Raw genomic sequence first — 13,121 nt, 5'->3', positions numbered from 1 at the left:
AGAGATGAGGAAATTGAAATTCAGAGAGACCAAACGACTCGCCAGAATTCTTCTGGCTCAGAACCTCCTGCTTTCTCCTGGATTTCTCCAGCTTGAATGAAGAATTTCAATCTGAAAAAGTTTCTGTATCAGTGATGTAAACCACAATTATTTATGATTTGTATAAATATAGGAGTGCTTTGGTAGCAACTCTGAAGCCTCTCCCTCAACAAGCTTCTTCTTGAAACAAAGTCTTGTCTTTTTAATACCAATTTTCCAAAAATGTTGTATGGCTGTGGGTCATGTGACATGACAGTTTCCAAAGAATTGAAAAATGAGTTTCACCTGAGGGCAATGGAGAAGCACATGGTGGGTGGAATCCTTGCTATAAGCCATTACAATCAAAGACTACAATAAAAAATGCCATCAAAGGAATTTAGGAGCAGGGGGGAAAACAGTTGAGATGGCAAGAGTGAGGGCTAACTAATGGACAGCCTGCCCCAAGAGGACACAAAAATGACTCCAACCTGTTTGGGAGACACAGAGGCATGGACAAGAGTAGCAGAGAATAAGGAAGATATGAATGGATGGTGATCTATATCGCTGAGGGATTTCAACCAATGAAATCAAGGAGCCATTTAAATTTCTTCAGCCTTGTATAGGGGGAAAGACCCAGGCTTTGGAATCACAGGATTTGTGTTCAAATCTTACTCTCTGACCTGTGTCCTTCTGCTGCGTCTCAGGGATTGGCTTCTGAGGTACCTTTCAGTTCTAGATCTATTATTCTGTAATACTGGGCCCTAGGGTACCACTAAGGTCCCTTCTTCACTCTAAGGCTACAATTATATTATTTTTCCAACTTTGTGCTAAGGATACAAAGATCTAGAATGTAATATTGGAAGGTCCCTTGGCCTCAAAGAGTTGGAAAGCCAGGACATAAGAATGATCAAGTGGGGCAGCTGGGTGGCACAGTGGATAGCGCACCAGCCCTGGCGTCAGGAGTACCTGAGTTCAAATCTGGCCTCAGACACTTAACACTTACTAGCTGTGTGACCCTGGGCAAGTCACTTAACCCCCAATTGCCTCACTAAAATAAATAAATTAAAAAAAAAAAGAATGCATCAAGTTCTAGGCCTTGGGGTAGGGGCAACCTTCTTAGTAGTCAGGGATAAGAAACTGGGAACAAAGAGATGTGACAATTCCTCTGGATCTCTTTAGGGTAGACCAAAACCCTTATATGTTTGTTACGGACAATGGAAGTCATTATTTGATAGTAAGCAGGGTTGGTGTTGAGGGAGGGTAATGGAGGTGTGGCCTCCTGGACTTGTGTCCCTAAGGAAACACAGGTGAGTTTTTTCCTAATGCCTAGCCTTCTAGTTTCTTAAAGAATCTAGGTATTAGGTAGCCTCTAGCTCCTGACAGGATGACTATAATGCTGAAGACTAGTAGACATCTCCCTTTAAGATAATTCAGTACCCTTCCTTCCCTTATCCAAGTTGCACAAATTCTGCCCTTTAAATCTGTCCTCATGGTTAAGTGGTTACTGTGCAATTATTTGTATTAGGGATGTCAGCAGAGACTATGGTGGCATTTGGATTCCTCCACTGAGTCAAGTAGATGGTTTAGGGATTGAAACCACTGTGATTGCAGAGACTTAAAATTCCCCAGGGGAACCCCAAGTGACCTCCTATTTTTCCCCACATGCATTTTGAACCACTCATTCCTGCACAAGTATTTTGTTGGGGGTGAAGGGTGAGGTGGGGAAGGAGTCCTAGAGCCTAGCCAGTGCTGTGCCACAGCCCCTCCCACCTTCCCTACAATCCTTCATGTCCAAGAGAGAACAAAAAATGGGCAAATTTAAAACTTGGCTTTATTCGGAGATAATAGGGACTCCAGTACTCCAGGGATAGTTGGGAGAGGGCTGGAAGAGTTGGGTGCCTCATCCCTTAAGTGATCTCATCTAATGGGGCAAAGTGGAGAAAACACAAGGAGTCATTGGCTCTGAACTGGGGACTCCTTCAGAGTACAGGAAAAACAACTTCACATCCTGTCTTCCCTTCTCATGGGAGTAATCCTCACTTCAGTTCTCGGGGCTCTCCTAGCATCCCCTGCATTTAGTTTGCCTGTCCCCTCTTCTACATTTTCTGCTCCCTCTGTATTAGGGGTGGTGGTTGTAATGGTATGTCCCTTCCACTTTGGAGGCTGATACTGTGTTTTTTATCCCCCAATGTTAAGGGAAAGCATTGCTCAATAATAGGGGGCAAACACTTTCCATAGTGGGAGAGGATATCCCTTGCACTTGCGTCTGTTCCTCTTAGAATCTGGGGGAATCATCAGACTTTGGCTGCTTGGAGCATCCATCTTCCCCAACAACCACCTTATTCCCCAGTACTTTCTCAGTTTAGGGGGCATCACTCCCGTGGGGTTGGGTACCCAGGTGCTTGCGGGGACTCTTTCTCAAGGCAGGGAGTAAGGCAAGGGGGCGGGACCGGAGTCCTGGGGGTGGGGCCACAGGCTCCCAGAGCCACCCCAATCATAGGGCCAGCCGTCCGCAGTAGCTCCGCTTCTGTGTCCGCGAGATCGATCCAATAGTAATCTAGGGCCGGGATGAGCTCCACGCATGCTTGCTGAGGACCTCAGGCCGCGAAGGGGCGGGGCTCCGCCTACAGAGAGGCTCCGGCTCCGGGGAAAGGCCGCGCCCCCACGAGGAGCCATATCCATTGACATTGTTCGACCGGGAGGGTAAGCTCCACCCCCGTGCGTGTTTCCTCCTCCTGACGTCATCCGGCCGCGCGGAAAAGCACCGCCTCTAGATAAGGTCCTAGTGCGCGGGAAGGCGCCTTTTCCGGCTTTGTCTCCACCCACCGAGTCCAGGGAGGCTTTGTGATGCAAAGAGGGCCGGGACTCTGGAAGCCCTTCCCCTTCGAGGAGCGTCAGCAGGTCCCAGTGTCCGCGCTGACGGGCGATATCTTGAGGACTGAGCCCGCCCTGGTCCCGCAGTCCCCGGGCCGCCCCCGCTTCCAGCAGCAACCGGGCTACTTCCACTGCCCCTTCCCGGGCAGTCAGGAAGAGCGGCGTTTGTTCCTAGGGGAGGAAAGCAGGAAGGGTGGGGTCAGGAAAGGCCACGCCTCAGGGGGGTCGATCCTCCCTGGCCTCCCCTCTCCCTACGTCAGTATTGGCTCCGCCTAGTTTCCCCGCCTCCTCTCAGACCCCCGCGGTTACTTCCCCCTGTCCCCACCTCCTCTCCCTTCTCTTCTCCCTCTCCCCTCCTCCCCTTTCTTTTCTTTCTTCCTCACTCCTCCCCCCTCCGCCTCTTCCTTCCCTTCCTCTCCCCCCCTCCCCTAGCCACTCTTGGAATTGGCCCCTCCCTGAAGATGCTTCGCCCTGTCTGACCCTGCAGTCCTGAGCGTCCCTTGTCTTGCTTCCGGCCTGGAGCAGGGCGCTGGCCTGCCCGAGCATTGTTCACCGCGGCGGCCAGTGTAGGGCGGTCTTTCCTGGGGAGGCAGGCACGAGGACAGGGCAAAGAGGGGTGATTCAGGGTTAGGGGAACGGATGCCTGGGTCCCTTGGGGGGAGACGTCTGGGGAGAATTTTCCTCACGGGATTAGGGAGTAGGAGAAAGGGGACAGTTTGGGCTGGCATGGGGACCCCTCTGCTGGTCAATGGCGGGAAGCGTTACTATGGAGACGGCAGCCGCGGGCAGGAAGCTTTGCCCCGGTGGACGTCCACCCTTCAGGGACAATGGGGCATTGTTCTGTGGCCTAGGGGGTAGGGACCCCTCCCCAACTCCCCCCTTCGCCCTCCCAGTCTGTTCACACTGCTCTCCTTGCTCCACTGGACCTATGATAGATTGTGTGCTAACACGGAGGCATAGTCCCCTAGATGTGTCTCCAGGTCCAGTCTTTTAGGCTAACCTTCACATGACCCTGCCGCTATCCCGGGCTGTCATAATTATCCTTTATCTCTTTCATAGCTGTTTACACTCCTCACCTCCCACTCTTCAATTCCCCTGCCTCTCTGACTTACCACCCTCACCACTCAGTTGAAAACTGTGTTCCAAGGCTACTTATCCCTTAACTGCTAATCAAATTTTTTTTTCTCACTTCTCATTCTCTCCCTCCTAAAACATTGCAGCCTTTCTTTCCTAGATAGCAGTCTGTTTTCCTCCTCTGATCAGGTTCTCTCAGACCTTTGCTGGATCATCATCCATGTCCTGCTCTTCTAGGTATAGGTGTCTTCAGTTCTTTGACCTAGGTTCCTACGTTTTCCCTGCGTTTTCTTTGTTGATAACATCAGCTCCCAGGGGTTCAAGTATCTCTACAAGGGTGGCTCCCATATCTATATATCTAACCCTAATCTCTTCAGAACTCAAGTCTGTGTCACCAGTTAATTGCCCATACCTTCCATTGGCTGTCTCACTGGCATCTAAAACTTTTTTCTCCCTCTTCAGGCTCTTAGTGTAGAAATTCCCTGCACAAATACAGAGCAACACTGTATTCAATCAGTTGCCATATCTTATTGATTCTATCTCCACAGCGTTTTTTGCATCCTCTCTCTCCATTAAGTCATGATCCTAGTTCAGGTCTTCAACAATTCTCTCCATTACTATTTTTCAGTGAATTCCTAATTGATTGCTGATTCCATTCTCTCCTTTGTCACAGAATCTCAGAGATACAAAGCATCTCAGTAGCCATCTGTTATCCATTCAATCCACATCTGATGTCCAATGGGGGCAACCCACTATATCTTTTGGTAAGGGTAGCTGGTTCTACTTTTGCCTCTCTCTCATTAGGAAGTTTTTCCTTCCATAAAGCCTAAATTTGCTTCCTTGAAACTTCCATCTATTGCTCTCAGTTCTGCCCTCTCAGGCCAAATAGATAAATATTGTTTCTCTTCCACAGAATAGCTTTTCAAAGGCTTCAAGGCCTCTTTTTCTAAGATTTTTAGCTTCTTCAAGCTAAACACTCATTCTTTTAACCCATCTTCACTTGTTATCAATTTCTTTTTCTTTTAACTTTGAAAAAAAATGTTTTCTCAGCTAGTGCAAATTTAACATGAGATAGACTAATAATATGAAAAGGTTCTGAAAACATTTTCTGATTTCTATCAATTTATTTCTTAAACTGTGGTGCCCCAGAACAGAAAACAATGCTTCAGATATGATCTAACCTAAAGCAGAGTTCAGATGGACTATTACTATCCCCGGAAACTTTGCCTTCCATTAATGTAACCTGACGTAATATTCCTCTCTTTTTTATTTAGCTGCCATGTCACTAGTTTGATCTCATATTGAGCTGCAATGCAGTACATAAAACATCCAACTCTTCTTTCCATCACAACTGCTGTCTAACCATGCCTGCCAGCTCTTATTCTAGTTAAGTTGATTTCTTTTTTTTTTTTTTTTGGGTGAGGCTATTGGGATTTGAGTGACTTGCCCAGGGTCACACAGCTAGTTAAGTGTCAAGTGTCTGAGGCCAGATTTGAACTCAGGTACTCCTGACTCCAGAGCGGTGGTGGCTCTATCCACTGTGCCACCTAGCTGCCCCCCAGAAGTTGATTTCTTGAACCCATGTAATAAGGCTTTACAACTATCCCTATTGAATTCATCTTATTAGATTCAGCTTCCTGTTCTAGCCTGTCAAACTCTTTTTGGGGGAAGATCCTGATTCTGGCAGATGAAAGTTCAGAAAGATAGGGGTCAGGGGGCAGCTAGATGGCACAGTGGATAGAGCACTGGCCCTGGAGCAGGAGTACCTGAGTTCAAATCGGCCTCAGACACTTAACACTTACTAGCTGTGTGACCCTAGGCAAGTCACTTAACCCCCAACTGCCTCACTTAAAAAAAAAAAAGAATGCAAAAAAAAAAAAAAGAAAGAAAGATAGGGGTCAACTACTATAGACTTCCTTTCATGTTGACACCACCTGGTTATGAACACTCAACCACTTCCAAATCCATCTCACTGTCCACTTTTTTCTTCTTTTTTTTTACTGTCCATCTTTTTTCACAAAAATAGCATGAGACTATCAAATGATTTTCTAAGATCTAGGTAAATTTTACAGCATTTCCCTAATCAATCTATCACACTGCTGTTAAGATAATCTTTCTATGGCATGTTTGATCATGTCACTCCTCTGCTCAAAAATCTTCAGTAGCTCCTTAGTGCTGTAGGAGAAATACAAACGTCTTAGCCTAGCAGTTCAAACTTTCTCCAATATTTCTCCATCTTGCCTTTTCAGACGTTTCATATTTCCTTCAATGTGCTATATATTCCAGACAAGCTGTCTTATGATCTCCCCAAATATTGATATTCTATTTCCCATATCTATGCCTTTTTCCTGACTGTTCCCCATGGATTTCCTCTTTACCTCTGCTGATTGGAATTCCTAGCTTCAAGGCTCCTTCAAGGCTCAGTTTAAGTGCCCATTTCCTACAAGAAGATTGTTCCCCCCTCAAACTGCCTTGTATTTATTTTTTTTTGTATACACATAGTATAATGGAAGCTAAAAGACAGAGATTTCTATTTAGTTTTTGAACCCTCCGAAGTTAGCACAGTACCTTTTTTTGTGTGTGTGTGGGCAGTGGGGGTTTATAGTGACCTTGCCCAGAGTTGCACAGCTAGTATGTGTCAAGTGTCTGAGGCCAGATTTGAACTCAGGTACTCCTGAATCCAGGGCCGGGTGCTTTATCCACTGCCACCACCTAGCTGCCCCCATAAGTTCTTAATCATTGTTGTGAATTGGAAGAATCATCCTTGGTATGCCATCTCTAAAGCTCATTGTCCTGTTTCCCACCTCAGTAATCCCTAGTTCATCAGCCCCTGCCTCTTTAGAAGCCATTTGTTCTACTAGGTCCTTACCCCATTTATCCCGGGCTCCCACATCTGCTTGGGCAGCAATCAGTTCTTCTACCAGGTCCTCTACAGCTAGCCGGGCAGCCAGCATCAGGGGCGTGTCCCATCTTCTGTCCTAGCATCTACTGAAGTTTGCTACTCCGAAGTAGGAGCTGGAGTAGTGGATATTGGGGGTGGGCAGAGGACAGTGGAGAGACATCAGTGAGGCTATTTGAAATTCCTATCCTTGAGTCCTATACAGTCATTTTTTACCCAACTTCCCTATCTTCCCTTTTCCCTTTCTTTTCTCTCATACTCATCTTTATTTCACCCCTTCTCTTCATTTTCTTTTATTTCTCTCCCTGACCCTTCTCTCTTCTCTTTCATATCCAAACCCTTCTTCCTTTTCACCCCAAACTCATCTATCTGTCTGCTTGCTTCCTGTTTTCTGTGATCTCCCGAAGAAGGGAACGAAAAGGGTCTTTGCTCTTACTTTGGGTATGATCTTTGTGTTGAATTATTTTGATGGGAAAAACTTTGTTTGTTCTTATCCTCTTGTACATTTTGGATCAAGGGGAAGGAAGGGAGTTAGGTAGGCAATTACATAGCAATATATCTGTAACTAGGAACTTTTACTATTTTAACTAATTAGTCCTACTAGATGCCAAGCCCTGTTGTTTTTAAGCTGCTGAATACTGCAAAAACACTGTGTAAATTTGTTATCTTACACTAATTCTGGTTTTGGATTTAATACATAAAAAACACACGCTAAAGGTTTGTGATTAGTGGGCATGAACATGGGAATGGGAAGATTGACCCAATGAGCTTAATCCATTGGGTCCAAGTGAGTTCAGAATCTGGTGGGGTGGGGAGGGGAGTAGTTAGTTTCCTTGGGTCTTTGTTCTGGTAAGAAAGAAGGAAATTCTAGAGGAGGAAATGGAATGTCATGGGGATGGGGGGTCCCCAATAAATAGATAGCATCAACCCTCATATTCACCTAAAGGAACTTTAAAGATCAGATTAGAAATTGTTAAATGCCTACATATTGTGGGACTAAAAGGTTTTTCTTAAGTGCATTTACAATTACTTTATCCTTATGTATTTATTTAATTTCCTTTCCCTTACAACTAAATCTAGAGAATTCACTCGTGATCTGGAGTATGTGTAAGAATCTGAAGGGGAAAGGGAAAAACGGTTGTTAAAACTGGGTACTTAGAAGTGGTGGTGACATCAGAGGAAGTTGAGATCAGATAATGAAGTTCTTAGTGTTGCAGATCTCTAAATTCAGGTAGTGAAAGTAACTCAGTATTCAGGAAACTCCAGGAGGCTCAGGAAAAGTTTAAAATATAGTACAAATCCCTGGTCCATTTCAAAGAGAGGGATCCCTGGGAACCTGGCATTAAGGTCAGTGAGGCATAAGGGCTGGATCAAAGCATTGTAGCTTTCCATTCTTTCCCCTTTTACCTGGCCTCTCTGGGTGCATTTTGCTTTTAAATCCCTAGTGTGCTTATTATTCCTTTTCCCCAATCTCTGCTCCCCTTAGGGGTCTGACCTGGCAGACTTCTCGGGCATCAGCAGCCACAGCTGTGTGGAGGGGGGTACGCCCCATTCGATCTGGCTCATTGGGGTTGGCACCAGCTTCAAGGAGGCGCCGGGCAGCAGGTAGACGGAGAATCGGGCTGCTAGGTGCAGTGGGTCTCCCCTGACCCCACAGTATGGGTTTGGGGGCTTGCCCCACCACCCAAGAGTGGCTCCCATGGCTCTGTTCCCTGTGGTCCTGGGCACAGTCCCTCCTGTATTCTAGGCTCTGATCCCCCACAGCACACAGCTGACATCAGTGGGGTTACCCCATCTGCAGAGGAGAGGAACCAAGGGGAAAAAAAGCAACAACAGGAGAGCAAAGTGACAGATTTGGGGGGTTTGGAAAGAAACTAAGGAGTTAGAAGGGGAAAATGCTACTAATAGCTATATGACTTAGGGCAAAGCACTTAAATTCTATAGGCTTCAATTTCTTTATCTGCAACATGGGGGAGTGGGGAGTGGACAAGATGATAGCTAAGGTTTTTCCCAGTCCTAATATTCTATAATTCAGTGATTCTAAACATTGATGGGGGTGGGGCCGAGGTGGTGGTGGTGGTTTGTTTTTTTTAACATGAAAATCATTTACAATACCAGGTCCGCAGGCATCTACATCGGCAGCTTCATTCTCAGGCTCCTGGGGAGGGGTGTCAACATGGCCTCCTGGAGACACTCTTGTCCTCTTCCACTCAGAGGCCAGAGTTGGCATTTAGGCAGGGGGGCCCCTTCCTCACCCTGGGGGTGGGGCGGAGAGTAAAGGAGGCAGTAGGTCTGGACTTCTCTACCTTCAGGTCCACTCTAGATCCAAGCAGCTTCTTGGCCCATCTCCATCTCTATACTTCTCACCTGGTATATCTCCTCTCCCTCTGCAGGGCCTGAGCAAATCACAACCTCCATCCTCATCAGCCTCTGTCTCTGGTTTCAGGGGCCTGGACAGGAAATGAGGGACATGTGATTAGAGTTAACATGAGACTATCAGGAACCTCAAGCTCCAAATTTTCTATCATAGATGATCTCTGTCATGCAATCCTTCATGCTGATTTTCATTCTTCTACTTTTAGGACTCATTGTTTCTGTGTAATCATTATTCCTTCTTTCCCTTCTTTTCTCTCTTTCTGTAAGTTTTCCCTATTCCTCCAGTGCCATTTGGAGTCTCTTCTGCTCTTACTTGAGCCCAATGCTATCTTCACCCAGAGGGGGCCGACGTCCACGGGGGGCAGGCCTTGTTCGAGGTCGAGGCTGACTGGAGAAACCAGGGGGCAGCCAGAGAGCCCCATGCTCCCGGCGCCTTCTCCGGATAAATTGAAGGACCAGGAGCCCACTCAGAAACCAGGAGAATGGACCCCCAGCACTGGGGAGAAGAACACAGGCCAGGGGAGCTGGGGTGCTGGGGGTGCTGGGGAAGAGAAATGAGGACAGAATCAGAGATGAGATCCAGAAAGAGATACATGAAGCAATGTGTCTACTTTCGGGGAAGGTGCATATAACATAGAGTGTAGACAGAGCACAGAGGAGCAGTTAGGGAGAACAGCCCACACTACTGCCCCACTCAGAGTTTCTAGTTATCTTATTCCCCCTCCTGTAGACAAGACGTAAGTGATAGACAACAGACAGGGAAGGCTGTGGCTGAGTAAGGGATAAGACTCGGGTGGTTGAGTATCTAGGACCTGGTCCAAGGTAGATAGAGGGAAAATTCAAGGGAATATTAAGAGTGAGGGTGATGGCATCTACCTGTGCCTTCCTGAGGAATGGGCAAACTAGCAGGGGCCCAGGCAATAGGGTCTCCAGGGCCCCAACAGCAGCCATTGCAGCTAGGAAACGGAGCAGAAGCCTGGGTCCCATGGGCATCGGGGGGGCAGGAGGGACAGAGCACAGCGGGATGAATCCACACCTAGCCACCACCACAAATCTGTATGGGTGAAACCATGAAGACCTAGTTATCTGGGCACTGGTTTGCTGTCCCTGGCCTTAGCCTGAGTTTCCCTTAATCTTCCCTTAACCAGCAGGGAGGGCATCAGTCTCTTTGTTGGAGAGGTGGGTGGGGGGTGCTGTTCTTTCTTGTTCGGGGTTGTTCCTATTTCTTCGGAGCTCTTCCTCTGCTTGGGGTCCGGGATAGGGGTATACCATCTCTCTGCCTTCTTGGTCCTTCCTCACCCATAGCCCCCACCCCTCAGCACCAAGGAGAGAACCCGGGCTAGGGTGGATAGCTGCTGGGTCTAGGATAGGAGGGCTCAATACCACCAGCAGGGCCAGGGAAGGACCTGTTTCAGGGTCGGAGGCCGCTGTCCTGCAGTCCCCCCCCATCCCAAGCCCCCACTCTGCAGTGTCACAACCTTTCTCGCAGTGTCCATTGTGGAAGTGATCCTGGCAGTAAACTGGTCATAGGCTGGACTGAGAGGTGGGGAGAAGAGGGTTCAGGACCTCTCCTCCCACCAAACTGTCTTCTCCTGCTGGATCCTTCCACGGTTACCACGTTCTCTGTCTGCCCCCAACTAAAACATATCAGTAGCTCCCCAGACTATTCCCTCAAAGACTCTGTCAAATGGGAGGAAACTCATCAATAATGCTATCTAATGAGTCCTGGTCATCTCCTGGAGACTCAGAACTAGGGTCTCCTATGTCTTATTTTCTGGTCCCCAGAGATCACTTCTCTGTCTAAACTCTTGAGATAGAAACTACAGGTTCCTTTCAGTGACCCTATTTGATGGGAATGGAGGGGGTTGGGGTAGGGGTGTGGTGGAATATACTGTGTTCCAGTGGGACCTAGTCAGTGAGGATGCCCACAGTATCCAAGAGAACTCACAGGTCTCGATCGTTTGGATTTCTTTAGTGGCTTCTGATGTCCTATCTCCCCTGCTCCCCAGATTCCTTCAGCTCAAAGGCCCTTTCTCCCTTCCCTTGATTCCCAGCTGCTATCATAAGGGGAGGTAGTAGAAAACGCCTATGAGGTCTAATGAGACCTGGGCTTGGGTCCTGGCCTGGCTATTATATCACCCCTTCTCACCCCCAATGTCCTTAGGAGCCTCACATGCAGGTTTGGGGGGTCTCACAGTCGTATCCATCAAACAGACACTCCTCAGTGTTGCACTGTGGGTGACACTGCCCATCTCTGAAGAGGAGCCAGCATCGAGCATGGAGAGGGCCAGCCCCTCCAGGATCTGGGATCCCCAGGGAGCAATCTCCCCCATCCCAGGCACCATCAGGGCTACTGCAGTCAGGATCACAGGCCCCATCTCCACCTCGACCTTTACATCTCTCTGCCTCTGATGTTTGGCACCGGGGGCCCCAGGAACCCAGGGGGACAGGAACAATGAAAACCAGAGCCACCAGGGCCCTTCACTCCATGGACCTCTAATGCAGCTGCCATTGTGTAGACAAGGGGAAGGAGATCCACAGCCCTGAGGGACTGGAGGAAGCAAGCAGTCAGGGCCCCCATAGCCTCTGAGGCAGGCACAATGAGGGACAGAGCCTGGCTGGGAAGAGGACAGACAGAGACCCCCCATGATGGCAGTGGTGGGGGCCGCAGGAAGGGGCACCATGGAGGCAGGTGGGACCCTCAAACCCTGGATGGAAGAGAGGAAAAAATTAAGACTAAAACTGGACAGCTCACTCTGACTTTAACCTTCTCCCCTCCAAGCCAACACCTACAATCAACTCACATTTCTATGGTACTGTAAGGTTTACAAAAACACGACAGTCTTGTGAGGTGATGAGTAGGAAAGTTTTATTATGCTTACTGTCCAGTTGAGAAAACTGAGACTCAGGAGGTGAAGTGACTTTGCCTTACAGTCACATAGTGTTGGTATGAAGATTTAAGCCCATTGGGATTTATGTCCACTGGTCTTTCCAATGCATTATGATGCAGGAATGTCAGAGTTGGAAGGGACCTAAAGGTCAGCTAGTCCAACTTCCTCATTTGATAGGAAAAAAAGCTTTGACCCAGAGAGATGATGTGGACACAAAGCCACCAGCTGGGGAGTGTAGCAGAGAGCATGCTGGGCTTAGATCAGGGAGATCCAAGTCAGGCACTAGCTGCGGGGTCTCTCTGAACTTCAGCTTCCTCAGTACAGTGGGAGGAATAACAGATAACACCTGACCCTCAAATGAGATAATATGGGAAAGTTCTTTGTAAACCTTGAAGTGAAACATAAACGTTCATTATTATTGGTTGTAGGGCTGAGACTGGGACCCAGGGCTCCTGGCTTTCAGTCACAGAACCTTGCTGATTAGTGGCACATGTTCTTCTGATCATCACATCCACTTTCTAATGATTTCCTGACCTCTCTAAACATTTGGTATGGATGTTATGATTATATATGTTCCATATGTGTTGCTGACTAACTTGAGTGCTCCTCCATATTTCCCTCCCTGAGGACCTGACCTTTGCTTCCCACTGCCTAAACCTCCTGACCTTCCCTCCTGTGCCTCTTCCCCGTGTTCCCCTCCTATAATTATGTCCTGACCTTCTTGGCTATTTGCCATTTGTAGTGGAAGTGACCAAAGTGAGCTGTGTGATGAGTGGGAGATGACTCACCACGGGGGCAGTGGCAGATGAAACCAAGGTGACTTCCCAACTACCACTTCACAGGTCCCACCCATGGGAGCAGGGCTGACTCTGCAGGCATCCAACTTCTCCTCACACTGCTGACCTGGGGATGTGAGGACAACATCCGGTGTGAGGAATTAGTGCTTTTCACACTTGTTCCTTTACTTTTCTCTCCTGTTTACTGCTGGG

General features: G+C 47.9%; 1 protein-coding gene across 1 annotated transcript in view; it reads right to left on the bottom strand.

Annotated features, from left to right (window-relative positions):
- Positions 1-1,851: 1,851 nt before the first annotated feature.
- NOTCH4 (notch receptor 4) overlaps positions 1,852-13,121 on the bottom strand; it is a 32,515-nt gene continuing 21,245 nt past the window's right edge. The window contains 28 exon segments of the mRNA XM_044002288.1: positions 1,852-2,507; positions 2,509-3,063; positions 3,373-3,473; positions 6,836-6,931; positions 6,934-6,966; positions 6,969-6,981; positions 8,361-8,479; positions 8,482-8,505; positions 8,508-8,660; positions 8,981-9,035; positions 9,038-9,121; positions 9,233-9,277; positions 9,279-9,315; positions 9,555-9,724; positions 9,727-9,782; positions 10,118-10,133; positions 10,136-10,212; positions 10,215-10,295; positions 10,387-10,552; positions 10,555-10,599; positions 10,601-10,759; positions 10,762-10,777; positions 11,415-11,671; positions 11,673-11,738; positions 11,740-11,886; positions 11,888-11,949; positions 12,921-12,957; positions 12,959-13,035. Coding sequence (XP_043858223.1) covers positions 2,391-2,507; positions 2,509-3,063; positions 3,373-3,473; positions 6,836-6,931; positions 6,934-6,966; positions 6,969-6,981; positions 8,361-8,479; positions 8,482-8,505; positions 8,508-8,660; positions 8,981-9,035; positions 9,038-9,121; positions 9,233-9,277; positions 9,279-9,315; positions 9,555-9,724; positions 9,727-9,782; positions 10,118-10,133; positions 10,136-10,212; positions 10,215-10,295; positions 10,387-10,552; positions 10,555-10,599; positions 10,601-10,759; positions 10,762-10,777; positions 11,415-11,671; positions 11,673-11,738; positions 11,740-11,886; positions 11,888-11,949; positions 12,921-12,957; positions 12,959-13,035 — 2,864 coding nt within the window. The 3' untranslated portion in view covers positions 1,852-2,390.

Source organism: Dromiciops gliroides, chromosome 4, assembly GCF_019393635.1.
Source record: "Dromiciops gliroides isolate mDroGli1 chromosome 4, mDroGli1.pri, whole genome shotgun sequence".
NCBI classification, from domain to species: domain Eukaryota; kingdom Metazoa; phylum Chordata; class Mammalia; order Microbiotheria; family Microbiotheriidae; genus Dromiciops; species Dromiciops gliroides.
The sequence above is the reverse complement of the archived record's forward strand: the minus strand, read 5'-3'. Positions and strand labels throughout refer to the sequence as shown.